The sequence below is a fragment of the Accipiter gentilis genome, chromosome 23 (assembly GCF_929443795.1).
Source record: "Accipiter gentilis chromosome 23, bAccGen1.1, whole genome shotgun sequence".
NCBI lineage: Eukaryota > Metazoa > Chordata > Aves > Accipitriformes > Accipitridae > Astur > Astur gentilis.
In genome coordinates this window covers 22,374,168-22,401,269 of record NC_064902.1, presented here as the reverse complement: position 1 = coordinate 22,401,269, position 27,102 = coordinate 22,374,168, and the positions used below count along the sequence as shown (strand labels likewise).

At 41.0% G+C, this 27,102-nt stretch overlaps 1 protein-coding gene across 7 annotated transcripts in view; it reads right to left on the bottom strand.

Annotated features, from left to right (window-relative positions):
- The window catches only part of LOC126049544 (contactin-4), a 346,808-nt gene that overhangs the window by 90,009 nt on the left and 229,697 nt on the right, over positions 1-27,102 (bottom strand). For all 7 annotated transcript variants that reach the window (XM_049826060.1, XM_049826066.1, XM_049826059.1 and 4 more), the window contains one exon: positions 17,942-18,037. In XM_049826060.1, the coding sequence (XP_049682017.1) occupies positions 17,942-18,037 (96 nt within the window). The remainder of the gene's footprint in view (positions 1-17,941; positions 18,038-27,102) is intronic.

Sequence of the window (27,102 nt, the reverse complement as noted above, 5' to 3'; positions counted from 1 at the left end):
AGAGCAGCCATCAGTTGCCATCAACTTCAGCAATTAAAAAGGAAATAAATTATTCAAGCCACTTGAATATAGATTTAGGACATTTAAGATATGCCTTTTCAATTTTATTATCAGAGTGCAGACAAACTCTTTCCCCTCACCCCCAAGAAGAAATGTTCTGAGCCGCTTGCGAGGGCACCGGCAGAGAAACCCGGCAGCCCTGTACCACAGTGCAGGGGTGGAGGGCGGCTGCGGTTCTGGGGTGCTGCTGCAGAACCCAGCACCTTCACTCACCCTAGGGAAAATGGGAGACGCAAAGGAGTAGGAGTTGCATCACTTTGCCTTGCTGCATGGGGTTTGTCTGGTTTTTTGGTTTGGTTAGTTTGGTTTGGTTTTTGTTATTTGTGTTTTTTTTTCTCCTCGGCAAGGCACACAGCTCTCCTGGGTCTGCTTTTCCTGATCACATTCAGATCTCATCATTTTTCTAAAGCATTCGATGATAAACTCTTTTAAAGTGTGTCTCTCCTGTGCTGCCCCCAGAATACTCTCTGCTCAAGACAAGAAACAAAGCTAAAGACAGTGTAGATTTTAAACTTTCTCTAAACGATAGCAAGTGGTCAAAAAAGGTTATTGAAAGCTGAACAGAAATTCTGCTATGAGTAATTATTATAATTAGACAATATGGTTTACCAAAATAATGTTCTCTGGTCTTCTGCCTTGTCACATGCGTACTATTTTGTCTTTGCCTTGTCTTTGCCTTTTAGTTCAAGAAACTCTTTTCTTGATTTTTTTTTTTTTTTTTAAAAAAAGTCTCTTCCATAAAGTCAGGGCTGCCACTTAAAAAGGTCTCTGTAGCTATTATGGGAAAAGCTATTAAAACATCTAGATTATGGTAACCATAAAGCTGAATAGAAGAATGAAATTTTGAAATTAGTATTAGCCAAAAAATGGGGATCATTTATCATTTTTAATAAGAACTTTGTGGTACAATACACTATTTTTTTTTATAGGCTTTACTGAAAGTTACAGAGATTAATCCAATCTTTAATGATTCCTATAATTTCTATGTTATCACCTACTATGTCACTCTCAGGTTGGACAGGCGGGAACTATTATCCCATGTGAAACAAAAGATTTGCAGCATTTCCTGTAAATCTTCATGCATAAAAATTAGGCTTATTACGCATGGCAAGAAACAAATGTGAAAATAAGAAAATCCTCCCTTCGTAACAGTCCCAAGCAACCCAAACTATAATTGCAGTAGTACAGCATTTTGGAAGAGCAGTACATAATTTTGAGACATTTTTAAATGAAAGGTGAGGCTCACCCCGGTATGTTATAAACAACAATTTAAACCCAGATACAGTGAATACAGTAATAATACAGTTCCATGAGTTAGCTTTGCACTTTCCTTGATCACGCAGTTCTGTAAAATTATGATTCCTTTTTTATTTTTTCAAATGCAATTTAATCTTAAGTACGGGAAGTGCTAAAGTTTTGCTGTGCATTTCACTCCATACCTCTGCTTTCCCTGACATAGATGGGGCCCTTCCAGATACAGCCGACAGCAATAGCGACGTCACGCAAACTTTTTCCTGGAGTGAAGCTATTTCCTCAACTATTGCAGTACAACCGATGGTAGTGAGGAAGCAAATCTAGCATTTTGCTGTTAGATGATTTAGTACAGACACGTGTTTCTTGGCTCTGTGTGCATTACCGTCTGTGCCTGCTGCAATCTGGGTTTCCACTGGAGAAGCTGATGCACGCATGAGCCCAGCCCTTCCTCACCTTCTGGCATTTGCTGCACTCCAGGCTAGAAAGTGCCAAAGATGCACACCTGTTGTTTATGTATTCAGATACTATAACAACATTTTGCCATACAAAACCCCAACCATACCCCATATTCACACACAACCCCCAATCTAGTTCATAAAGCCATTCACATCACAAAGTCATATGCAAGTCTGGCCAAGACAAATTTTCACTTATACAGATATAGGATAACGTTGCTCTGAATAGAGCGAGGGAAGAACCTGGCCACGTGTAGCTTCAGCTGCCTGCGATGAAGCCTGGTGCAAGACTTTACCCCGGCAGAACACAACTGCAGTACAAACCCTGGCACACACAGCTAACGCCCCGTTAATACCACCTTTGTACAACTCTCTGCCTGCACCCCGTGATGGACTTGAGTGGGTAATGTCTCTGTCAATAGCAATGTTGTATAAACTTCAGAAAAGACTGATTTTTGGTGAATAATTTGTAGACTTCTCTTTTTTTTGCTCTGATTGCTTGCATTCCTTGGTGTTAAATTTCTCTTAAGGGGTACCAACGGTACCAACGGTTTTGATGGTTACAGTAAGTTTGGGCAACGATAAAGTGTAACTGATTATCTGAGGAGTGTCCTGTGAATTCATTCTGTATTCTTATCTTGCTTACTTAATTTTGCTGACTGCTTGTAGGCGACATTCATAATTTCAAATTTCACTGCGATTTGATTAAGCAATCAACATCTGTAGCCCCATGAATAACATAACATGAGCTGGAAGGGAGGCTCGATGCACCACAACACGCTGTCTGAGAGTGCACTGGGGAAGGGGAAAGAGGATTATCAGGGAAAGATGAATCCCTGATGCAACGTACCATGTATGTGGCCCTACCCAAACCCCTGAGGCTCCTCTCCACCCATACCAGTCATTTGCTGGCAACTGCACTGCAGTTTCTGGAGTTTTTGACCATTTTTCTCGTCACAGTTTTATTTTAGTAGTAAAGCTACATGAATTATGCACTGTGCATATTTTTTTTTTGTGGGGCTACAGACCATTTTATTGCCCTGCTAGCACATTGGATCAATTTTTTATCTTCTCTCCTTAAATAATTGTAAAATAATTTAAAGGAATCAACCTGGATGCAAACATCACTAGGTAATTCGCCCCTTGACTCCATGCTCTGCATCACACAGGGCCGCCCAGCTACATCACACCACAGCTTCTGTGCCTTGAATGCGAAGAATGATGAATGATAATAGATTAATCTAAAGTTAACAATACATTTTTGGATGAATCTTCATCTATGCTAAACCCGACAATGCAGTTAGTCAGCAGCCAGCTGGTCAACTGCTTGCACACAAAGAAACGTGCTGTCCTTGCCAGGTGGGACAGGAAAAAAGCATGTGTCTTTCATCTTTGGCTAAAAGCAGTGAATCAGTTTGCAGAATTTGACTTGGAACACCGTGAAAGAGCCACAAGTCACTGTTGTCAGCGGCGGTACGGTGATGATGATGGGAATCATCATAAAGACATGAAAACGTGGAAGGCAACGGACAGGTCATCTCTCCAACCCGAGGCATGATAACTATGATATCTCTGAGGTTTTTCAAACTTTTTCTTACAAACCTCCAATGACGACAACGTACAACTTCTGATACAGTCTAACAGGGCGTAATACACACCAGTGGGGAAATGGGACTGTGCCGCAGGCTGCGTTGATGGCATCTCCTGACCATGCACTAACAGTAATGGCAAGTGGCCCCTTTCTACTTGGGGGGACATAATTATTCTTGTAAATGTAACTGCGCCCATGTGTTTGTTAGTGCTGGTTTATGGTAACAGAAAAGCTGGATACATGTGTACATGGCATGTACATTAATGAGTCAGAAGTGTGTAAGAATGAGGAAAATGTACAAATCAGCCAAGTTCTGTGTCAGACTCATCCCCACAGCAATTTGCAATTCATGCACGGCTGTGATTGCTTCCCAGCCCAGCGACTCCACACTCGTCCAGTATGTAGAGCTTCACATATGGGTAATTAAAAAGGTGAGAGGTCTTCATTACCTGAAGCCTAATCAATAATCATCTGTATCTGCCGCATCTCCATTTTTCTGTATCTCTAAAATAGTTAAATATTTGATGGCTGTACACAATTGACCTGGCTTATCTCTTGCAAACAGCTTCCAGCCCCAGTCGATAGCGAGCTACACTGGCTGCCACGGCACCAGGAACTTTAACGACTACTGCACCATGCCGTTGGGGATTTTGACGAAATTTTAACTTGTGAAGTTTCCTCAGGGACAAAAATTAACAGCAGCCTTTATCTATGACTGAATAGAAAATGTTATGAGATGGAGTCCCGTGCTGCTGTATTTACTAGAGTTAAATACACAAACCTATTTCAAAAACGTCTGATGGGCAGCAGACACCCACACTCCCACACCTCCACCAATCCAGCATGCAGGCTGGAAGGTTTTGGAAGAAACTATACATTTTTTTTGTCTGACAAACTTTGTAAACTGGCCTATAGAAATTTACAGCTCAGCCTGGTCTTGCCTGAAAAGAAAACCCACAAATCAACCCAATCTGTATTTGTCATGAGGGCTTTTAATATCTTTGGAGACCCACGTTCAGTGTTTACTGAAACTGGTGAACTTTGCCCAGGATTAGATTTGCTGCCACTTAGTTTCATGTACCTCTGGTTTAAACTTAAAATTTTCGGCCTTAGGCTCAACCTAGCAGTGACCCAGCTGCCCTTGGACCAGGATCTGTGGGAAGCGTCAGTCCCCCCAGCCATACCCCTTACCAACAGAAATGTAACCTTGAACTGCACCAACCAACGATGACGCTCCGGACACTTGAAAAGTTGCATTGCTGGGCCTGCCAAGAGAGATACTGATCCATTGAAAAAGAGAATTATGAATTGAAAGCTTATTTCTGCTAAGGAAACTTCCTGGGAAATTATCAGATGGGCAATCCTGGAATGAAACACACCCCCCGGCATAAAGGAGTACCCGTGGTTAGTTGTCACAGCTGATTTATGGTGAAATTAAGATGTCAGGAAAATCTTACCGAGCACGCAATGTAACGTGCCATGTAACTACATCAAGCTAACCTTAAAAAAGAGCAACAATGCAGAAAGCACTCACAAGTGGGTAAATAACTATATATTTGCTGCAACCTTTACTCCTACTAATCACGCAACACCGTACTTCTGGAAGCCAGGAGCTGTGTGCTTGCTCTCCTGTGACACCAATTCAAGCCTAGACGATTTCACAGCATTTCCCACTGAGCAATGTATAGATCTGTATGATGCTGTCTCTGTTTGTAAGTTGATTTCAATGAGGGAATTCCAGTTAAAAGAACAATAGCTTGATATGGTCCACAGAGTGGCATCAACATCCTTCCAAAGAAACACTCATCTTCACCTGACAGCCAGAGATAAAGTACCTCTGTGGCAGATACTGTCAGTATCAAATGGAAAGGAGAGAGAGGAGAGATTGGCCAGAAAGGGGGCTGGACTGAAGCTGCTAATTACTTATGGGCAAACATCAAATGAGCATAAATGCACCGTAAGCTGGGCACATGCATAAACGATGCCTACACTGACTTTTAATTCCGCACTGTATTTTTGCTGTGCAAGATTCAATCATTGCTTGTATTTTCCAGGCTTATTCTATGTAAAGTGCTACACGTACCACCTTAAAGGATGACTCATAGATTTAATCCGTCTGTTTGTTTTCTGTTTAAAGTCAGAGAGAGTTAGTGTAAAAATCTCTTTTTTGTGCACTTGCTTCAGTAAAGCTAAAGGTCCCTGGGCTTGTTTTAAAACATATTTCAATGTGACCTAGCTAATCCTTTAATACCAGCTTTCACTACCTTTGATCAGCCTCTTACTGTAGCTAGAAGAGATTAGATCAAACCTTTAAAAAAAGAAAGTTGGTTGCAGAGAATTTTCTTACTGCAGTGAATTAATATTAGGATCAACTCCAGGGCTGAAATATCTGGCCAAGCAGTGCGGGTGGTATGTCCTTTAGGGGAGATCTCTGCATGGACAGGCACCGCTACGTGATGCTGTGGCACTTGCCTCTAGTACACAAGGAACAAACTTTCTCTTCACATATTTGATAGATAAACAGCATTTTGATATCTACCAGCTGAAAACAACATCATGGTTGCACATTTAGACATTCTATATGTATCAGGTGACAGAAAATGCCAAAACCAATACCCCCATTTATTTCTTAATAGCAAAATACCACCTCCATCGGAAGGAGTGCTTGTGCAGCCAGCACTATTGACTTAAACAAAGCAGTATGTGCATTCAGGGGTCTGGAAACCCAAATTTGATTGCTAAAGTGGAGATACATCAATGCTGTGTTTGTGTCAACAACACACTTTCTGCTATGACCATCTCAAGGCAGCTGAAAGTAGATCAGCCTCCCTGGCTGCTTCCGAGAGCTTTGTCCGAAGAGGCCAGCTAAAGCTGGGTTTGGAGGGTAAGGGTGGTTGCAACATGGTTAGCAGAGCCTAGGAGCTAGACCCAGATCTCTAATTTATTTTATAACGAGATCACAAGATGTTACCACTTTCGATAAATGCCTATTGACTGAATTCTGTCAGACGACAGATTTCACTCATCTTTAGCCAGCCCGTGCCAGCTCTACCCCCTTTCAATACCATTTCAATCTTCATTTAGTGGCAACCGCAACTGAACAGGGGAATAAACCACATGACTAGCTCACAGATGATTTCTTTTTAAAGATGTCACGAGCTGTCACTGATAAATAAAAAATCCATTAATGTCCTGTTCCTTATTATTTCGGTATTTCCAAGGTCTTTACTGGAGAGTTGAGCCTCTTCCCTTCTAGTTCTCTGGGAGGGCAGCATGTGTTTACAAACCCCAGAAGACCTACCTCATGGCCTGTCTGTGACAGCCCAGCTGGGGCACGATCTTAAAATGGTAGGTGGTTGGTAGGAAGTTTGCAGCAGTGCCGACACTGAAGGCGATAAATGACGTATGCCGGTCGAGAATTTGGGTCTGAATGCCAGTGCCAAAGTCTGTTCTTGACTGCGACCCTGTTTTGCAACTCTTGTTCAGGAAACCCATCCCTGCTGAAATGAGGCAGATCAAATACACCAACTCAGGTGCTTAAATTAGTGTAAAGCTAAAATGAGCTTAGAATTTGTGTTACTGGAAATATTTGCAATTTCGTAAATTTCTCAATTAAAACAGCACTGCATGTTCTCTGTGCTGTCAGAAATATGAAGCCAAAGCATTCCCAAATTAGGGAAGAATTTATCCTTAATCCCTTATCCTCAAATATGTTGATAAACTTGTGCACAAACTGAATCAGCAGTTTTAGAGAAAGGATTATGTCAGATTAATTTTAATCTAATCCATTTCTATCTCCTGAGAAGCTTTTTACTTCTTGCTTTTAATAATTTAAACAGTCACTGTGGCACAGTATAAAAAATAAATGATGGGAGATGCACTTTAAGTGGAAGTTACAACTCTCAATCACTTCTTATTTAAATGAGAGTTTCATATGCCTGATTTTAAGTTTAATGAAACACATTTTTGCTGAACTGTAATAATCTTCAACACATGGAACCAGATGCTGAAGAATGACACCCTCCTGCAGTTCCCAGAGCTAGCGAGGAAGCCCTGTGTCTGACTCAGCCACTCTCTAATGCAGCTACAGAAAGAGACACCTCCAGTGAATTTTAGGCTGTCAAGAAGAAATGCTGGCAGGCTGCTTAGATCCGGCCGCAGCTTTCAGGAGTGTCACTCCACTTCTCATGAGCTGAGACCTTGCCTCGGAGTTACGCTGCAAGGCGCTAGGAATTGGCAGGTTTGGGGAAGTTATTTTCTGGTTCTGGGCCTGAGATAAGTCACTCGGAGGCTTTTTGAGCTCAATAACTTATGATCTGGAAACCACTTTTAAAATGTGGATGCTTCTTTGGACATGGGAATTTGACTGCTGTATGGAGATGTGTGAGTGGCACTCATTATTAAGAGGAAAAATTGGTAACAGATTCAGATATTTTTGATGCTACACTGCTCTCCTCATGGTCTTCTCCATCTCCCACCCATCTCCAATACGCACGCTGCATCCTCCTCCAGTGTGCAATACCTAGACAAATCCTGTTTGAATTTCTTTTTTTCCTATTCCATGAAAGACACGTCTGAGCTGCTGATCCCCAGCTCGTGGGGAACACCACTCTACTCTGGCATTTTCCTGTTTGTTTTGAAATCAAGCTTTCCCTCCACCATTCCAACATCCTGCAAGCAGAACTCTCCATGCACAACATGGTTTAACTCCTGCCCTGCAAACCAGAGAGGTCTGCAACACCTCCTGGTTCTGCACGTACCATGTCTGCTAACACCGACCCCACTGCCTCTGCCACATTCAAACATGTTGAAAGCATCACTGTAGTGCTAATGCAAAATACTTCACTGACTCCTTTTTCTTTCCCAGCCCCAAGGGACAGTTTACTTGCTCATATTTTTGTTCCAACCTCTGGAGCGATCCATGAAAGGCTGCTCAGTGACCTTGCAGCATTTTGATAAATAGTTGAACCAATGTGCAACCAGCTTAGCAGATTTTTTGCTTGGTTTCCTAGAGAAATAGAACTTTCACAACCATGTTGCCCATCCATCTGTGAGATACTCCTCTCTAAATTAGCTTCTCACTAATTAGAACCAAATCTGACCAAGCAGCAAAGGTTTAAGAAGACATTAAGATAGGAGAGAAAGAGGAGAAACTATTATTGCCTCAATAAGGAGAAGTTCAGCACTTTGGCAGTCTGCTTGGCAAGAGGCAACTGCCCAGGCCTGGGCAAGTGGACTGTGCAAGAAGCACATTTTTAAAAAGTTCTAGGCATACCACACTGGAAGAAACCGCAGGAAAATAAAAGCTGAATATTAAGGTTACTGTAGTGGAGTGGGGATATAAAATGTTGCAGGTTACCTGCTATGTAAGAACTAGGAGGAGGATGCCATAACAAACACAGAAAAGTAACAGAACTTGTAGGGTTGAACCTTCCATTCCTCTGAAGATTTCTTATTAAGGGGAATGCACCACAAGAAAAAGATCTGGTACTGAGAAGCTGATTTAACACTTAGGGGAACATGTGCTTCAAGGCTTTTGCCCAAAGCAATTCTGAATTGGTCATCCAGCAGAAATGCTAGATGCATTCACGCAGTGGCATAAATGTTGCAGAGCAGGCAGAACAGGCTGATGCTGCCTGGGCAAAATGAAATAATCCCCTGCTATTAGGCAGACATTATGTGGAAATGTCCTTGGCCTCTTTGGCTACGAGCTGTTTCTAGAGTAATTTCTTCCCTTTGCATTACCTCTTTCAAGGTTGACTGTTTTCCAAAGTTTTAACATAAACTTCACTTAATGTCAACTGTAAGGACACCAGTGGAGAATATTACAAACGTTTGTTCCCATTGTTACAACAATGTCTCTAAACGTTTATTAATAATGTATTAATTCTTCATAAGTGAATGAAATGAAAAGGCAGTGTGACAGTTTTCAAAGAAGACAGAAAAACAACTGTAAGGTTGGCGCTATAGGATGGGGAATAAAAGGGCACAAATACTTGACAGCAACTGAAGAAAATTCTGTTCCAAAGCACTCCCTGCTGAGCAGCACTGCTTGGGGAGTGAAAGCCCCAGACGTTGATCCTCTGATGGTATGAAAATGCCTGATAATTGTCTTTTTCCTTCTACATTGTTCTGATCAGTTTTCCCAGTTTTTCTCCCCTTCTTCCTTGTACTATGCAGCCAGGGCCGCATAAGTACGAGAGAATACGAGATGTGATTTCTGCAGTAGATTACTTATGAGACAAACCCCTCAAACCATTCATCACATAATAGAGGCCATCAGCCATACTTACAGCCAAAACATTTTCACTGTTTCCAGCCCATGAAGTGCCCATCATCACTTTAAAAAAAAAAAAAAATAGAAGGAGAGAAAAACTGACCAGACGAGTAAGCACGCACTAATCATTTTTCTGCAGAGCACAGACGTGGTCTTAGCACCACTGTAATCAGTAAAGTGCTTTCTGAAAACATGTCTGGTGTCTACACTTCACTACTTACCGTACAGCATGAAAGGCTGAGATTGAGATGAAATCAGAATTGCCATCTCTTCTGTCAAACGCTAAAATTTAGTTAGTTCTACTTGATTAAGCTGTGCAACAGAACTAAAAGTTCTTCTAGCTACTGAGAAAAAAAAAAAAGGCAGGAGAGAACAAGAAAACCTGAACACATCTATTATGTGAAAAGATGTGAGAATAATTCTCTGTCAACATTTCAGCTCACAGACACAGAGTCCACGGCTGTGTTTCCAACAGGAGTAATGGCATCAGATGGGAAAGAGTTATCTGAACAACTGAGCTTTAATGAATCCCCTCCTCTTTGGGAAGATGGACATTTACAAGCACACTGAGAACACCGGCACTGCAGAGAGACAGAAAACTTACTTTCCTTTAACTCTTGCCTTTGATCAGTCAGAGGGACACAGTTCCAGACGCTCAAGAAGGTCGCCCAACTCCACAGCAAGGAGCAGAGGGACAAGGTGTCCAGGGAATTGAGATTCAGGACTAGGAATCATGTTGGGAAGGTTCAGTTCCTGGGTCACCGGGAAATTTGTTAGAGGCCCTAAGGAAGTGGGCAGGAGAAGACATGTCCTGTGGAATCATCAGCAGGTTTCCATATGCCTATCTAAGCACTTTGACATCTAAAAAAAACCCTATCAACTGATTTACTTGTTGCACAGATTACTGAGATAAATTAGGAGGAGTGAGAATAAATATGCCACAGATGCCATGAGTCGTGGTATGGGGTACAGACAGAGAGATCTCAGAATAAAACATACCTCTAGGGAATGCACAGGGAACACAAAATTTAAATAATCAAGTAACTGAGAGATCATTTTCACCAGTTCTCTGTGTACATTCACCATTTCTCACAGCACTTGGAAACTCCAATCTCTAACTCTATAGCATTTTCCCACAAGGGCAGGAAGGCAAATGTCATGAGAACATCATGTATATAAATCTTTCTAAAGATGAACCAAGAGAAAATCAGGGAGGGGGCGGGGGGAGTGAAGGAAATCTTAAAAAGACAAGTTCATTTATCTTCCAAAGGAAGGGAGGGGGAAGGATTTACAGACTGGTTTGTTCTGCATGCTTATGGGTGTGCTACCAGCCTGTCAAGAGAAACGTGCATAACCTTTCTAGGATTGTATTTTTTTAATCTCTAGACTCACAATGAAATGCCAGGGATCTGAGAAGGTATTTCAAAACTGTAGTTGTTAAAATATTAACTAACCCTGCCCTGACTATCAAATAAATCTAGTAAAAGTGGCAGCTAAATGACTCAGTTCCCACAAACTTAAATGAAAATAACTGTTTGGCACAAAGGAATATTTTGGTCTCACAATTTGGAGATAAAGTTAAAAGGACAGCGACCTCCAAATATTTCCCAGGCGTATCCCCTATGGAATGCAACTTATATTCAGAGCCTTGAGAAACAAAAGCGAGTGTTTGCTTTGGTTTGAGGGGATTTTTGTTTGTTTCAATTAAGTTTATCTTAACAAATAAATGTATCTTGCCAAATCTGATTAACAATACTGAAAAAAAGCAAGCCAGAAAAGCTAACCTGTTTCCTCCTGCAAAGCTCCTCTCAAAAGGAAAACATTTTCACCAACAGCTTCAGTTGAACACTCTATTTTACATTTGTAAGTGCTTCATGGTTTCTAAACATATCTAAACGTAATAAAAAGGCTTAAAAATACAATGGAATGAAACACTTCAGACAAACCGAAGGTTGTTTTAGTATTTTTTTCTTTTGTTTTGGCTAGCAAGTCCCCCCCAATCGATTACTCCTACAGCTCTTCTGAAGAACAGCAGCAGATGGTATTGATCTAGCAGGGCTTTGAAAATGTAAAGCAATATAGCATTGTTTTATGGTACCCAAATTATAGAGCTCATCCTAAGACATGCTGCGATACCTTAACTAGTCTCATCAAAAAAGTCATGAAAACTTTTTGATGTTCCTCCCATTTCCAAACCCGTTATTACGATCCAGTTACTGGGGACGGCCCAGTTAATGCTATGGTAGCGGCCAGTGGTGGTGATGGGGACCATTGTGTGTTTGTTGCAACAAAACCAAAGCCAAATTTTAGCTCCATACTTACTTTCAGAACTTTTGACTGTTCTCTCTTGTCCACCTAAATACCTACAGCTGCTCATTGTGATGTTACACGGGCCCTGAATGCCATGTCCCCATAGTAATGTTTATTCTTACATTATTTCTTCTGTAGAGCTTCATAGGTAGAATTGTCGACACACAAGCATCGTTAGGTTTTTGATTAAAAAAGCAGCGGACAGAATGAGGGAAAACCATTCACATGCAGAGTAATTATCTCAGAAAAATGCTAACAACCCAAGTAGGTTTCTACTAGTTTTTACACTGATTTAGTGCATATAAGTGAACAAATGGGGAAGGTGGGAAAGCTGAAAACTCCTAACAGACAAGGCGCCATAAATACTGCAGGACTGGCTTCGTGGGCTCAGGCATCTACTGCTCCAAGAGCAGAAAATACGACAGAAGCAAATGTTTGATTTGCATTTATTTTGGCTTTCAGTCCACCGACTTCCCGAGCTCCAGATGAACATTTATTTTCCAAATTTCCAGCACTCAGCAAGCACTTCATCATAGGAGGCAATCGTATCATTATGCTGCTTAACAAAATGTAACACCAGGATGCACTGACCTGACAAAATAGGGACTCCCTGCTGAAACCATGCTGCAAGAAATACACATTTCATTTTCATCTTGGAGGACCAGGGGGGAAGCCTAGATTCATATGCTGAATCTCCAACTCATATTAAACTAAAAATTGGGACAATACATGGCAATGCCAAAATTGTTCTGTGCAAGCTGGACGCAGCCCACTTTCTGATGCTGAAAATCCTTGTTAATCATTTGGACTCATTTTCAGGGTGAATTTCTTGCAACATTTGAACAGTAGGAAGCCCTTTATTTGGCATCATTAAGAAATACTAAAAAAAAAAAGAAACCCGCAACAACTAATGTATGTAGGCCAACATAATGTCACTTTTAGCTGCCAGCTCTTTAAATACGGATGTTTCCAAGTAGCAAAGTATTAGAGTGAGCTCCAGTTGAAAGGATAAAGGTCTGGATGCACATCGACAATTGTTTAGTAAAATCCACAATTTTTGAGACTAAGGCGCCCAATGACACAACAGTGGGCAGGAAATAATTCCCTTCTAATTTCCTATTTTTCTTTTATCAAATCCTTTCAGTTAAGGGGGCTCTAAGCTTGAGCAAACAGGGAAGACACTGGCACTGAGCCCCCCTCAGACATTTGGGAAATCTTCCCCATCAGGAAAAAATTCTCAAGCCTGCGTCTCCGACACCCAGAAGGATATCCTAAGCTCTGTGCTCAGGAACTGGCCAGGACGGTTTTCTTCCAGGCTTCTACTGTTCTAGTGAATACCCTCATCATCAAAGCAACAGCTACTCTCAGATAGAATAGTTTTGCTTTCTTTAAAATTATTTTTTTAAGATTTCATTTTCAATGCAGATTGAAAACTTAAGTAAAAAAAAATAATAAATAAAAGTATACTCCCCCCGCCCCCGACAGTCCTACACCTCAGCGGTGGTCATTAATGTCCCCAGGCACTTTTGCAAGGATGATGAAGTTAGGTTTGCTGCCCTAATCAAATTCCAAAATAAGTAATTGCATTTTCTCTATCTTATCGCCACTCGCACTTTTAACGAGATATTATTTTTCACTTCTAACCTGAATGTTTTTTACTGTTGCACTACGATGTTAAATACTTGCAATGTTATATCCCAGCAGTGGGATAGTGGGGTATTGGAAAGAACTGATCTCTACAGCTTTGCTTTGCAAACACTGCCTTGGACCCTGGGGATGGAAGCTGCCCATGAAACACAGTGGTTTTCTGACATGCAGCTACTTCCCAGTGATACCTAATATTCTCTTATGAACCTCCATCTGCCCAGAGCTGGAACAGGAGATAGCTGTGGTAATTGTGCAGTGACTGCTAGAGACCAAATAGCTTCAATTACACTGGGAGACATGCAGTTGGCTAAAGGAAATGCGATGCACATGACTGAAAAGCATTAACTTTGGAGTTGTGGCTTTTAAAACTCATCCTTATTTCTAACCTTCGGAGGAAGGAAAAAGAGGATGAAAAAGTAAAAGAGAATATTGCCACAGAGAAGACTAATTCCTGGAGAACAAGGGTCTCGGTCTGAATTAACTGGAGCTATTTTGACTTTCCATTTAATGCTTTCTATGCAAACCAGAAAACAATAACCGGCGTAACTCCAGACCTGCTTAGTTACAAAATTGTAATACTACAATTTAGACTAATTGTGAATCTAGCTACAATTAAGATAATTGTCTAGCTGGAATACAGCAGGTCATAGATAGTGGTCATGTAGGAAGTCATCTCTCATCCAAATGAGTGAGGGAAATAATTACCCTTCAGTTTTCTGCCTTTCTGGGCACCACAAATGTGCTTCCCTCCCAGTCACCATAAGATGCTCTTTCCCACATACCAAATCCAAACCAGAAATAATGCCAGCACCTTTCTGGAATGTTTTTGTATCATCAGTACCTACACTCAGACCAAAACTTTCCCCTGTATCACCTGAGCAAATGCACCACAATTTCCTCCTCACTGCCTACACGAACCACCACCAGCCGCCGCATCTCCGCGCAAGGCGTTCATGCTGCAAAGATCTCTTACGGCAAAACAGAAAACTCTCAGTAACCACAGAGTGAAGCTTTGCTAAGGAGACAAAGACAAATGTGTATGATTCCTGCCTCATCTCTGCATTGCCTGTGCTGTCCCCATGTCCCTCTAGGAGATGGCAGCCTACTTGCCTGGGGAGAAACGGGAGGCAGCACCACACGGCCACTGGTGCCAGCAGGAGCAGGCTGGGCAGGTGGGGTTAGTTCTCTGTAAAAGGGCATAAAATTTCATGCCTCAGCTCTTCAGAGCAGCACAGCTCAGAACCCAGCCACCCAACTGGACTTGGTCCGTTGACACTATCCACGTTTGTGCAGCACAATTAGTTTGGGATACGATGAGGGTGAGCACCGCTTTTCAGCCTCACATCCAAGGCACTCAGATGAACAGGGTTTAAGGATCACAAGGCATTTCTGTTCCAAATTGCCCCTCCTTTCTTCACTATGGAAATGAAGCTAACAATGATACTTCACCCACAGCACTGCAGACTGCAAATGAGTTCGTGGCTGATCCACAACCCATCTTCGGTGGTTTGTAATATCTAGCTTTGGCAGCTGCCTCATCAGATGTGTCAATAAGACCCACCTGCAGGGGCTGAGAGGCAAGCTCCATCCACCCAGACCAGAGGGCACATAATTTGGGGGAATAATTAACACTGTAGGAGCCAGTCTCATAAAAGTTAGATGCTGTGATAACGAGTAATTTTGTGGACATGATATCACAGATTCAAGAGCAACCTTCAAGTAATGAACATCAGAAATCTGAGATACTGAAACTCTCGTGATAATCTCTGAACTAAAAAGAAAACTGGCATCTGAAGTCAAAAGGTGAGAGAGGCCCTAGCTGAATAAATTAAGCAAGTAGATATGTTTGGCAGCTGGTCAGATGCAAGCGAAGCAGCTCCTTAAGCAATTGTCTCCTCCTGTCTGAGCAATAAAAGCAGCCTAACAGCAAACAGCTCACCAGGCCATTTTCATTCAGCTGATGAGGACAGACAGATTTCAAAATAGGATCACAAATTTCTTTAAAAGGGACACAGACCCATAAAAGGTGACCGCTTGCTCTCAGCGTACCAAACAACCCCCTGATGAAAGAGCCAGCCACAACAGCTGGTTGTTGAGTGCAGTGGTTAGTGGCATGACACGTAGCGCTTGTCAGGCACACACAGACCATGCCTGAAATGGTGTCCAAAAAGAAGAGATGCCCGATTCCCTTTCTAACACTTTTTTTGATATAAATATAACAGTGCAATATGTGTTCAGGAAGTCAGCCAACATAGGACTGGTATATTTAAAACAAATTTGTGCTAAACTGAAAGAATTGTTTTGTATTTTCTAAATATTTATACCATCCTCCCTGAAGTAAACTGCACCAAAGTACATGCTACATTATTTATTATAATTGGCTGTTTGCAAACTCTGCTTTGGATCTCATTTTTCCCCCTACCAAATTTTGCCTTTGCCACTGAGAAAGCCCTGTCTTTCTTAGTGCCATTAATACAAACTGCTTGTAAACCTCCTCACACACACGCCGGAGTCAATGATGCTGACTTCTCAGAGAAGGACCTTTGGCAAGTACCACACACTGCCAGAAGAGATCATTGCAGGGCGGATGCAGACAGCAGCTATTGTGGTCTTCCCTTTTATCTCCTCGTTAACTACTTTGTAACATAAAGAAATATATTGAGAGCCTAGAGGACACCAAACACTTTGGTGTTGAAATTCAGAAGCTACGTGACCGACTGGTGTTCTCCAGATTCTCAAGGTATTTATACAGTCCTTTTGCTGTACTTAAAATCCTAACGCAATCTAGAGTAGAAAGTTGCAAATATCCTTCACATCAATGAGAGCCGAACACCTTTCCCTCCCTGGGGTGGGTGCACTGTGCCATTGACTCTCCACCCCCCAGGATAACCTCGAAGTGTGGTTACGGAAAATGCCCAGGGAATACAGAAGAGCATGACACAAACGCCTGAAGGATTCAGGACTGAACCTGTCCAGCTTGGCGAGATCTGAAACCTACACCCCTTGTTGAACCTCAGGTGATGCTTGATGAGCTGCCTTCTCCCCAGATCCTGTCTGCTCAGGCACAGTGTGAAACCCAAGGTGCTGCCTGGGTCAGTGGCCAAGGAACAGGGGCAAGGCAAATGCAAAGATATCTGCACAGCTCTGCCATGGCTAGGTGTGGGGTGGGACAGATCCAGTAATTACCATGGGTGCCAGTTTCCATAACCATATGGGACATACGTGCCATTGCCCCTGCTCTAAACAGCGAGTACAATGTTGACAGGTGCTAAAATGACAGATTAGTAAAATTTTAAGAGGGAATCCATCATTTTATAATACAACTATAGCAAAACACACTCTGTAGAGTGCACTAAGACCACGCTAACACCACAGATTTTTTTTTTTTTGCCTGTCTGCTACTACAGCTTTTCCATTTCTCCATGAAAGTCAGAAATCTGCCTCCTTCTGAGGCATTAGAGATACAAGTGACTGTCAAGAGAAGACAGGTTACGTCATTTTCTGCACAGTCTGTATTGCTGGACACTCAACAACCCCTGACTTACAGTTAGCACCTGTCTCTGTAATAATAATGGATTTAAATGTATCACCAGACAAGAACAATACTGCACACAGTGGTAAACCTTCAGGGACTTTTGGTAGCAGAGCTTCTCCATCATTCTGTCTGGACCTTCAGATTATGGTTTCCAGAAAACCAGGTGTAGGTGTGAACACCAACAGAGAATACAGTGGTGTCTTCAGCATCCATGTATAACTTGCTGGCATGTTATTTCCACCTCTCTTACGACATTCCCCCTTGCCTCTCCCTCCCATATAAACAGTAGGAAGAATATGTATTGCCATTCCAGAAATAAATCACCATATGAGACCTGGACAACTGCTTATGGATCCTGAGTACCCAGGAGACAAAAACAGTGACAGTAAATGTTTAAAAAAAAGAAATAATAATGAAAAGATGATGCATGAAAGTGGCTGTGTCAGCCATCTTCAACCTTTTTGCAGAAGGCACACCCAGGCCACACAGAGAAAGGCTTCTACATGTTGTACGAGATCTTGGCCATGTCTTCTATATATGCACATACTGCTTTAAGTTTGCATCAGTTCATCTCCTAAAAGCATAATCGTACGCAGTAAAATTAGGCTTTCTCTGCACTTACACCCAGCTGGAGGTCTCCCAGTGCATTTAGTCAATAGGACCACCCAGCGTGACCCATTCAGTCAGGCTGACACTGCCACAACCTTCTCCTTTAAGGTGTGCCATTTTAAACTTCCTGAAACATACCATGAGAATGAAAATCTTGCATATGGGTGCTGAGTGCTGAAAGCAAGAGAAGGAAGCCGCTTTACCTCCAGAATGTGGCGGTGGTCCACAAAGCAGCACCATGCCCTGGCCCTGGCGGACAGACACCGTGCTTCTCGTTCTGGTTTTGAAGTTCTCAAGATCTGCCAAGAGAGAAAGAACTCAATTAAAGGGAGTTTAATATTTTTTTCCTGATGAGAAGGACAGAAGGTTCATTAGAACTTTGCTGTGTGACAGAGAAACAAGTGAACATCAGCTTGGAAGGTGGGTTGGTGGGACCTGGCAGTGGGAGACTGCTGTAGCAGCAACCATCAGAACCAGCAAAAATGTCTCCACAGGCTGCAAGGCTGGTAAAGGGGAAAAGATGCAGATTTACCCAGGGCAGAAGACATGCCTAGAGAAAACTCCAGCAACCTGTAATGCTGCTAGTTCATGAATTTATGGAGAATTACAACCTCAAATAATCACTACCTTCAATTATGTTATAAAGCAGTTCTGTTTCCCTTTAGGAGACTTGTTACTCATGCCTTTGCAACCCATGTGTAGAAACCCTTCATTTCCCATAAAGAAGTCTCTTGTAATACCTGTATGTTAGCCACAGTGCTTTAATTAAATTAAATTCCTCCTTCCACCTCTCTCCTTTTCCTCTCCTTCAGAGGCCATGCATGCCAAAAATGCAATTCTGTCTTTTCTCTCCTTGCACTGAATTCAAGAAACTTGCTATTAAGTGACGAGGTGACTCTCTGTGAGCCGAGCAGTGGCACCAGGTATTGATCAGCACCATCGCTGATGCGCAGGAGCACTACTACACTGAATCACTTTGGTAGCCTTTTATCTTTAACAGGCCCTTGCATTTCAATTTTTATTTTTTTGCTTTCAGTGTAGCTGAGCTGTGGTTTGGCGATTACAAACCTGTTGTCAGTACAGTTGGGAACCAGAGAAAACACGCAGGTGATAAATATTTAACAGCAGGAACTAGTAGGAGTATCATTATAAGGTTACAAGGATGAAAAATTAAGCCTTGATTTTTGTCCCCTCTTGAAAATGTTTTCTGGAGGCACTGGCATGCATACTTAAAACAAACAAACAAACAAAAAACCAAACAGAAGTCCCTGCTTCATTTTAGAAACCTTCTTCGTGGACCCTTCCTGCTAAAGCCAAATTCAGGACAAAATCCAGGCAAAAGGGGAACTACAGTGGAAGTGGTGAATAACAATTTGTTACAGTACTAGTAGTCACTGTGAGATTTCCAGCACAGTTCTACCATACCCTTATGCTGTACGCTACATCATTCCTGGGATCTTATTATTACATTATTTCATCTTTTTCATTTTCATTGTGGTGGATAAATATTGTGGGGACTTAAAAAGCCTGCTGCACTACCATGAATTACTTGTGAAAAAAACCTAGTCCAAACCTGCCACCCTCCCATCTTTCTTCTGCCCAAGCCCATGGACAGAAGCAGCGCTGACCAAACCCATGCAGTGCTGCCATTTGTGTTACACGCTAAGGCTATTGCATTATGAAGCCCTTTGGGCAAAATGGGTTCACAGAGGAGGTTCAAAACTAGACTTGAGATTACAACCGGTCCAAATTTAATCTGGGTATCAATTTAACAGCAGGTTCACCAGTGTGAGCTGTTCGTTCAGACTCTGTGTAGGTACAGGGAGACAGTAAAGCATAGATTTTCCCAGCCTCAAGTCATAGTCTGAGTCTGTAACTTTGAGCAGGGTGATTTTCTTTGTCCTTCTGGTTTTTTTGGCCTAGGAAAAAAGACAGAAGGAAAACAGAAAAAACCTCCTTATCAATGAAAAGAGAGAGAGAGAATTTTTCTGTCCCAAGTTCTATAAAAAAGGTGGAATGGCACTTTTCAGGAACCACTATTACATTCCTCTGGCCACCTGTCAGTCTCATAGATTTAAATATATTTTGATTGCATACAGGCACAAGATTGGATCCCATCCTCATAGAGGACAGCTGCATGAGGAATAACAGCCTAAAACCAAAATGATGCCTAGAGGAATAAATGTGGTATTAGGAAACATCCTTGCATGAACATTATTTCCAATAAATGAAAAAGTAAAAGCAAAACATGTCCCAATCATCAATGCAGATGCTTTATATACATAAACACACACACACATATATATGTGCACTAGAAAGTTGCAGAAGTACTGGTAAGTCTCAGACAATATTTAATAGAAGATTCTTCATATTGCAATTTAGCTATTTATATCTTCCTCTACGTTGATAGAACTAATACATTATGCCATATGCATATACATACACAAAACATTTTAGAGATTATACAGAATTCACTTTTCAGGCCTGAATCCTAAAGAAGCCATATGCAGGTCTGCTTTAGAACAGGTGAAAGAAAAACTGCAACAACTCTGAGCCTACGTGTTTAAGCCTACTTATAGAGTGCTCTAGGGAATTCTTCTGTTAATCACAGGGGAGGGAATGGGAAAGGTCTTTCATTACTAATCATAAGAAACAGCTACCTGCTCGGTGACTCAGCAACTCTTGATTACAGTAGTATGGAGAGAAAGTGCAGGACTCCCTAGTTTAAATGCAAATCTAGTCTTCAAACTTTTTTTGCAAGGAAGAAATAACCCTATTTGTTGACAAAACAGATAGCTATATATTTATGACAAGAAAAGGATTGCTACCAGGAAAAGAAGTCTCTGCTTGGATGAACAACTAGGAAATGATGGAAGAATGGTCAAAATCAATTGGAGGCAGCAAACAAAGCACAGCATTCATCACTATCACTCGTAGTGCAAACCATCAAGCTTTGAAAGTCAATTGTCAATTCTAAAAAGCCTCATGCATGTGCTTAAAATCTGGCTCCAAGTAAACTAACAAGATTAAGATAATTATAAGAAAGGCTAATGTCGCATCAAACTGATTAGGCTGATTATGCTCATGCATTCTGAAATCCACACTTCAAATTTATTTTTGCAATACCTAAATAGTAACTCGAATTAACAATAATATCATTAAGATGTTATTAGTAAGAAACTTCATTTAAACACCACCTTGCAATCTTGCCTGAGAAATTAGGAACAATATTAGTGTTGTTGAACAGTTGCAAAGTGTACAGACAGTGATGTGGCTATTCAAGAGGTTCTCCTCTGCTTTCACATGCTGTGTAAAGTGAACAAAAACCTTTCCTACAAAATTCTGCTCACATGGGTGCAGAATATTGCGCTGCAATTTTGTACTGCTGAATTCCCCATACATGGAGGTAAAACCACTTGCTAAACAAAAGTTAAACACACTTGCTGAAAACCACCCTGCAAGACACTTTAACGCAGAAGTAGCACTCTAACACTTCTTTCCCCATGTTTGTTATCTTCCTCCAAGGGAAACGCTGCTGTCTAGTGCCTCTCTACCCCTCCCTGGAGAGTAGGTAAGAAATTATTCTCTATACTTTTGACATTAAAAATCAATGGGACAGCGAAAGAAGAAGAAAAAAAACAACCCTCAATGCTGCAGAATGACTGAATTACAGTGAAAATGGCTCAGCTGTATACATCTCCCCTGACGAGAGCATTAAGTTCCACTTTGCCTTGCCCTCAAGCCCATAGATCCTGGCTAACATATGAGGATTTTTGTTCTTATTTGCCAATAAAGAAAGCCAAAACAAACCCACAAAAATGCCAGAAGACTTATTAAGCCAGCAAGCTCAATTATTTCTTGGCATACTTACTGTTTTGGAAGAAGGTTTGAGGCAGGACTGTCATACCTCCACGTCTCCCTTGGTACCAGCTCTCTTTCCACTGGAAATTGCACCTGAGCAGCATTAGGTGATCTGAGGTCTGCAGGCGTCCGGCTGCTGGACCTGCCACTGTGCCTGAGCAGATGACCCCCACAACATGGCACGGCTGTTCAGCATGTGCTGCTGCAGGGGTGGCCTCTGCTCAGGTTTTTGTCACTGTGCCACGTTGTACCTTTTTTTTGTTGTTTCCTACTTCTTCTTGTTATATTTCATATTTGGGAGGGAGACAGTGAAGGTCTCAAACAGGTTTCTCAAACTTTCTCAAACAGAAGTGAGATGTTTCTGGTTTACATGTAGAAACACTGTCACGAGGAGACAATGCCATCCCCTGAAGTGTTTGCTAACCCAGTGAAGGACATAACAAAAAACAGTGGTAGGAAGCTGAAGTCATGGAAATGCAGATGAGAAATACACTTACTATGAATGATGTTGATCAGCTGCTTGAATAACCTACAACAGAGCGCAGTAGGTTCAGCATCCTTGATGCCTGGAGATCAAGACCACCTTTCTAGAACATTACAAACACTAACTATGCCTTAATCACAATTAAGCAGACAGGTTCAGTTAGGGATATACTGGTGGAAAATATGACTAGTGATAAACAGGAAGCCACATTACAGGGCACTGCAAACATCTAGCTTTCAGACGCATGAAATACTGGGAAGGAGGAGGAGGTCTGAAAGCCAGTGTCATAGTCTGGTGGCCTGATGCCCACTAACAGACCTGAGAATCCAAGAGTTTTGCTCCCTGGGGCCTTGCAACATAGTATGTAAGAAATCTGAAAATTATCACATTACAATTAATTATTAAGTACCCCATGGGGTACTAAAATACCTCAAAATAGAAATAAAAGACCTAGCCATTTTAGGAGTTTACAGTTAAATGTTAGACATAATGCAATGAGCATTGGTAAACAGAAGGGAGAGAACAAGACCAAGCAAAACAATGTGTGGAAGTGATAAGTTCATTAAGGTTTAGCATGCAGGCACCTTTGTGACTTAATTAAAGTTTTTAGGGTGTGAATTGCTTCAATTACAGCGATCTATTATTGCAAGATCAAAAAAGAAAGGAGCTTTAATTTCAATAAAAATATTTATACATGAAACAAACAAAACATGACCAGAATTGAGGACTGCTTGTACTAATAGAAACTGCTTCTTGTCAGAGCCAGGATCCCTGCATGTGCTTTTGGTGAAAGTATATCCATTCAACAACTCAGGGATCTGTGGCACCGGGCAGTATGTGACCATTTCTATTCATAGGATGAAAAAGGAAACAATACAGCATAGCACACACAAGAAGGATGCAAACTTACCCTAACTAATCAAAGCAGCATATGTCTGCACAAGAAATCCTAGGTCACTTGCACCAATGAATAACTCGCAGATCAGGCTTTTATTTTAAATGTGTGATTTCAAATAATCAAGATCAGATATTTGTATGACTGCAAGAATACACTTGTATGTTAGTTTTTGCCCTATTTAACTTGGATATTCTCTATTTAGAAAGCAATTGTCAAAACTGATTAAGAGAAGCCACTGAGAAAAAATAATATTAACACTTTCCGATTCTGGAGGTCAATGTCCTGCCAAAGCTTACTGGGAGCACACAATACTAAACTTATGACGCCAATGAAAATATAAGAATATTGTATAAGCTCCAATAACTCTGATATGCAACATGAAGACACGATTAATAATGTTTTCAGTGCAAAGAGGAGACTATAACAGGGAGGTGTAACAAGAATGCAGACAGGTTATCGTGAGTAACAGTTACTCAGACCTTATTTAATGAATGACTGAGGATGCCACTTAAACTTCTTCATCTCCACAGTCTCAATTCTGAATCAGACTTAACAGACCCATGTGAGTATAAAGCTGTACGTATTTAACCTGTGAAAAATACATTGATTTGTACTACTGATGCCACTCTACTAGCGATTGCATGACTTTGGGAAAGTCACTTAAGTTCTCTGTGACAAAGTTTGCACATCTCTAAGGATCAGTACTTAAACTGTGTCTCTCAAAAGAGAATTAGCTAATATTTGCACAAAAACTTGACATCTGGTGCTGAAATGCACTAGAGTGCAATATGCTATTAGCATGTGTACACTAACACCCACCCTTTAATACGAACTTGAATGTCTTTTCTTGCACTACTAGATTTTTCTGTAATCTCCATTAAAACTCTGCCTTAATGCTTAGTGATACAACTTATGCAGGTACTGGTAATTGATGCCAGTCTGATACAGATGCTCATTCCTCAAAAACACTCAAAAACCCAGAAGGTGCCAGCAGCAGCTGTCAACCCCATCAGTTTTTCAGTTTGGGTAGGGTATTGCATCGAATGACCTCCTTCCAAAACCTCAAATGTGGTTTAATAAAAGCTTAAACAATCTAAAATGATACAAAGCCCCTTAAGGCTGGGTAGTTTGTCTCAGTAAATGGCATATGGAAATTTTAATCAAAACCATATGGCTTTTCACAGTTACAATTATCCAACTTTGGCTGGAGTACTGAAAAATTTCCCAGTTTTATGTAAAAAAAATCAGTCTTTATAGTAAAGAAGATTCAATTGTAGGCAAAACAAAACAGCTGTAGCCTTTTATCCTTTATTAGGACCTACTTGGGTTTGTACTCTATTTATGAAATTTAGTAATTCTTTTTCTAAGCGATCACTAGATAAGTCCTGGAAATCAAAGTTTGCTCTTTAAAAGAAATACTTCACAGATGACATTGAAGTACGAGCAACCAAGACCGTATCAGCTCACTTTCCTGCAAGTTCCCACTGGCAGGGGCAGTGTAATAATATTTGACCTCTGCTTATTGTATTTATATCCCTTCTCATTTACAGCTCCACTGAATTGTTCTACTGTTAAGACCTTTACCCAAGCAGAGACGTTACAGCATTTGTACATGAGGCCCACTTGGTTCCCTGTTATTGGCTGCAACGTGGAAATAAGTCAGATGCTGAACTTGGTGTGCCCTGGAAACCAGACCGAAACAAGGAGGCTTCCCTCAGGAGGCTGCAAGTCTCAGGTCACTGGTGATTTGACAGAGAACCCTATTTTTTATGTGAGCTAAGCTCTGTTTTGCCTTTCTTTGTTTGCTGGAGGAGGACTTCCATGGTTTGCCTTTTTTTTTTTTTTTATGGGTAGCATATTTTTAGAATCCAAAATCTGTAGTTATGCTGGTTCTGAAATTAAGAGAGAACTCTCTATGCAAGAGGGCTATTTTAGAACCATTAAACAAACCCCAAAATATTACAGAAAATTACAGTAATAGTAAATGATTCAAATTCATGGTGACAGGTGTCTGCACGTCTTTTAGAAAGCCAGTTTATGTGACTGTATCATGTAGGAGGAAGTACTGCTGTACATTGCCTTGAAAGGCATACTATCAAAAACTCATACACTATTAGTGAACCCTTTGTCATTACATTTAAGGGTTTTTTTCCTAATGATTAGAAAAGCAATGTCAATGCTGTTTTTATCTATTATTCTTGTTTAACTGATATGAAACTATTTCTTCTTCTACTATATTCTAACAAAAACATACATACATCAATCACTTCTTTATACATCACCGAATTTTAATTTCCAAAACAAAACATGACTAATATTCAGGCTTAGAGAAAAAAAATGTTAGTGACTTTTATGCTGCTATATTTTACTTAACATCTATCTCCAGAGACTTTTGTAAAGCAAATTTGATAACACATCAGTGATATTGCTCTAGTGAGTCGATGTTAATAGCAAGTAGCTACCAAAGCATAATACCTGTATCTGTATGTCTGTCTATATCTTCAAATGGATCATTATTCCTACAGAGTGAGCTATTCAATGAAGCCGGACAGAGGATGTATGTGCTTGAATGAAAAACAAGGGATTGTAACACAGGACCCCAAGAATACAACCACAAGATAATTGCAAAGCTCTTGCTGGTGCAGAGCCGCAGGATGGAAACAGATGCCTCCAAAGCTGTGAGACCAACCTGCAGCTCCTCCTCACCAAAGAAACACAATCCAGGACTGAGCAAAAGTGGGTTTGGCTGGAACAAAGAGAAGCGTGAGCAAGAACACCACCTATATAAAACACATACAGTAAAACTCCGATGTAACAGAGATAGGAATCAATGAAGAAAAAGCAGGTAAAACAGCAGTAGTAGCAACTGTATAAAAATATCTGCAGTCAGTACCAGCCAGGGGAAAGCCCCCCCCCCCCCCCCCCCCCCGATCTCCTAACAAAGCCCCTCCAGGGGCAGGCAAGGGGCTGCAACTGCCTCCTCCCGGGAAGGCTGACACCACCCTGCTTATGTCCAGGAGGAGCACAGGAAGGGAAAAGGGCAGATAATACCCGCACGTGCTAGACTGTGTGCATCACTGCAACTGTAAAGCTACTGGGAATTAGCAGTAACTGGGCACTATGCACTCTAGCCTTAGTATCCCTGTAACTGTCCTAAAAATAAGTCTTTGATTAGGTTACTAATACTTCTGTTAGATTGTCAACAAATCATTGGATCAGCATACAAAGGGTTCTTCTTTTAGCCTGTCCATATTGCATTGGGTGTTTGGTTTGGTATTTCACCCTTGAGGCTTGGTTGTACTTTGGATAAAAGAAACTCAAATGGTTAAAAATGAATCTGATAGTTTAAGAATTGACAAATTAGAAAGCTAAAACTTGTTCACTGGCAATTTTGGGTTTCTGTAGTGGACAAAACACCACCTTTACTATGTATATTAAATGAAGTTCAAAGCACCCATACAATAGGAAGTAAAATAATGATATAGGTAAGGAGTAATTACCTCTTCATATATGTGAAATGCACAATCCACTTAGGTACACAGATACAGCCAAGACACCTAAGTAAATTTTCAAGCATGACTTAAAGAGATTTACGGAGCATAATGGGGTTTGCCTTCTCATACCCCTTCTATAATTTTAAGATGATCCCAGCAATCTAAAATTTAGAATGATGTTTAAGGTCATATTCAGTCCTTGAATGAAGACAACGGGATTTTTATTTTTTTTTTTACTAAAGACCACATGACTTATCTCAAGGGGAATCTGAATAGGTTGGCAATGACATCCTGTTGAACCAAAAAACTGACCAGAAGGATTGGCCGAATCTTCCTGGTTCAGACTGAATAAAGAACCTTCTACCAAGAGATAGCCTGTATGCCCTCTTCCAAATTGTTTTCATCACATTTGCATAACTCTCCACATACAACAGAGCATGCTTTCATATCCTGGACAAAATACACAACCAGATGGAGACAGAAGTCATTTGCATTGCTGCCCATGGAATAATATGACTTCATTGGCTGTAGACTATAAACTATGCTAATTTGGCCCATAAAACAGTCTTGAAGATGAGATTCTAGTGCATCTCAATCAATTTCAGATTTTAGAGGACATTGGTTTGA